This window comes from Alligator sinensis, unplaced genomic scaffold, assembly GCF_000455745.1.
Source record: "Alligator sinensis unplaced genomic scaffold, ASM45574v1 scaffold370_1, whole genome shotgun sequence".
Lineage (NCBI taxonomy): Eukaryota > Metazoa > Chordata > Crocodylia > Alligatoridae > Alligator > Alligator sinensis.
In genome coordinates, this window is record NW_005842128.1 from 168412 (window position 1) to 171625 (window position 3214).

General features: G+C 38.5%; 1 protein-coding gene across 1 annotated transcript in view; it reads right to left on the reverse strand.

The window, feature by feature from the left end:
* VIPR2 (vasoactive intestinal peptide receptor 2) overlaps positions 1–3214 on the reverse strand; it is a 110085-nt gene that overhangs the window by 75704 nt on the left and 31167 nt on the right. Inside the window, exon 3 of the mRNA XM_006024984.3 lies at positions 2219–2316. Coding sequence (XP_006025046.1) covers positions 2219–2316 — 98 coding nt within the window. The remainder of the gene's footprint in view (positions 1–2218; positions 2317–3214) is intronic.

Here is a 3214-nt window from a genome sequence, read left to right on the forward strand (position 1 = left end):
ACAGACTTCTATACCAGACACAGAAACCTGCTATTTGTCTTCATTAAAGCGATCAAATTCTGTCTTAAAATTACCATGGCTGTTTTAACCCCACTGGTAAATACATCGCTGCACCACCCTGTACATCTGTATGCACTTCCCATAGAGAAAGTTGTGTTAACTTGGGCAACAGTTTTGTCTGCATCATCCTATAATGATACGTTAGCTAAATTACCCTAACCCTGATGTTGAATAAAGCAGAGTTAACTTGGTGTTGTTTTGCTGCATTTGTATTGCTGAATCATGCAGCTGGAACAGCTTATATCACTATCATTTGATATTGATCTAATTGTTATCTGGCTACGTGCTTGAATGAGAAAATGCAGAAGTGAACAAATTATTGTCCCTGTACTTTACTTTCATATAGAAAAGTGGCTGTGATATATACATGCAGTGAGAACATGTATAGGAACCATCAGTTTCCTTTTTGTATTTAAAAAGAATCTAGAATTCATATGTATGTTGTTTTGAAGGAGATTCAAATTTTCCATGATTACAGTAACTCAGTAGCTCTATCCAGCAACACATGAATTGAGACTGGAAGGTAGTGGGACATATCTTCTGGCATTCTTCTGACTTATGGTTATAGCATTCATTGGTACATGTGAATTGAAGCAGAAGAAAAATGGGACAGTGGGCCTGCTACTTTGGATACGATTCTGAAAGGGGTCAGCTGGAAATATCATGAGCTTTTTGGGGAATCAAACCATTTGATTATGTTAATCTATTTCAAATGAATAATGTCCACTCTTCAGACACTGATAATTAACTTGGATTTTATCAAAACTGACCCAGAAAGGACAATGAAGAATAAATTAGGCAAGGCTAGCATCTATTGCTGACATTCCTGACACAGAGAAGAAAACAGTTGTGTGTTGTAGTCAAACAACTATTTGAATGTGGGTGTGGTCTATCCATCAGTCTACCCTATCACTTTCATTAGGGTCCATCACTAAAACAACAAAAGACTTGCAAAATGTAGGTCATATTCTTTCCTGAAGTGTGATGTGTATTTGTCATGGGAAGACTCCATCCCTGAAAGTGAAGATCAGAGTTTGACACTGACAACTGAGGTTTATCTTTGGATTGCATACAGTCTGCAGCAAAACTAATTAAAAAACAGAAATATTTTTTTCAAGAAGTTTTGATAAATGTGGTTTTTTTAATAAAAAAATTCCAACATTTTTAACAGTTTTAATCTGCTGGCCTTTTATAGAGACAGGTAGTTCTCCTCAAAAGGAAGGGAAATAAGTGGTACAAGCAAACTGAGTGGATCGCATATTTTTCACCTGCTAGGATCATTCATTCTGGACTTGAAGACCTTTGGGACAAATTCTAATCCCTGATGGAATTTAAAATCTTTAGAAATTCCAATGAAATTAATGAAGTTAAATGTTAGCTCTTTCTACTCATACTTTACACAAGTAAACAGACATTGTCTTTTGATTCTGGAAATGCAGCCACATGCCCGCAGTGGCCCCAGTCAGAAACCAGGGGGGCACTAGAGCATGGTTCCCTGCTTGGCTAGAGCAGACAGTTTGGGGCAAGGCTAGCCACCCTCCAAGAGGGATGGAGGGAGGGGTGCTTGTGGGGGAGGTGCAAAGTACCCTGAGAGGCTGGAGGACTGTGAGTTAACTTGAATCTGTTGGGGATCTGGGACAGAAATTCTAAATCAGTTCAGTCTGATACTACATCCATCCTGGTTTATTGTAAACCAGTTCTGGTAATTTTGAAAGTGGTTTTACGTGCGTTGGACTTCTGTTTTGTTACAGATTTGAACTGGTTTCCAGTCACTTATACCAGTTTATATGTAACTTCTGTCCCTAGCCTACATTGTATATGTCAGTCAAATGATGTCTGCAATCCCATTACAATAAAATCTACTAGAAAGCAATTCAACACACAATTGCTTACAAGGCTTCTGGCATGCACTGATATCAGATATCTCATAGTAGTACCACTGATGACTGAAAACCATATATAATCATGATTTATAACATTAAAATTTATGAACCACATCAATCCAAAAGAGTAATCTTTGCTCGCAAATATGGGTGCAATTTTCACACTGACTTCATCAGGAGGAATATGCATGCATTTCTGAGCAGACTATAGACGCAAAGATTTTTAATCTTTTAAACATCTGCATGTAAGTAACCAGGATAATTATTTTCCCTACCTTATAATCCTCATCATCATCCTTAAATCCACAAGCAGTTATGAAATCTGGAAATGTTTCTGACCACCCATCACTTGTGCAGTTTTTGCTAACATTTCCTGTAAAACAGAATTAAAAAGAACGAATGAATACAGATTTAGAATCTTCCTAACCAGTAGGCCTAAAACAGCTTAGACAAAGTCCCAAATCAGCTAGCTACAGCATGGCACTTCTGACTAACACAGCTAACTAACTACTACTCTCTGCAAAAGGGAGCTAGCTTTCGAGTTCACGTGATAACATCACCAAGACAAAATGTGTTGGTGCAACAAAGCTGTAAAATACTGCCAAGAGATCAGATTTAGCTATTTTCTTGGGCTATTCGAAATGCTATTGTAATTTAAGATACCATTATATTCTCCTACTAAAAAACAGAATTCTCTGTGTATTTCTAGAGAGCAGACACAAACTACTCTTAGGTAAAGAGATAGCATTAGTAGAATATATTTCATATTTAATATTCTTGATAGTCATTGAAGGAAAGAAGTTTTTTTTTCCATCCTGCAGGTACACATATCAGGGTTTTTTGGGGGGGGAGGATTGTTTTTTTTGCCTTCCTCAGAAACACTGGGTGTTGACTGCAGCCAAGGCTGGGGATTGTGACTAGGATGTGTCAATGCTCCTGCTGGGACTAAAACCTAGAGAGTCAGACTGATCACCAGATTTGGGGTCAGGAAGGAATTTTACCCCATGGTCAGATTATTATGCACTGTGGGGAATTTTGTTTTCCTCTGTAGTGGGGAGTATGGTCCTCTTCCTTGGATCTCTCAAGCATTTTTTTTAACACCCTGTGCAGCAGCAGAACACTGACCATTGTTGTTCCCTTGCTTTAACTGGTGGCCAGTTAGGGTGCTATGCATTGTGATTGTGTGACCGGGCTGACTATATATTTTTAGTAATAGGGTAGACCAGGGGTTGGTAACCTACAGCCCTCAGCCCGGATCCATTGGTGTCGTG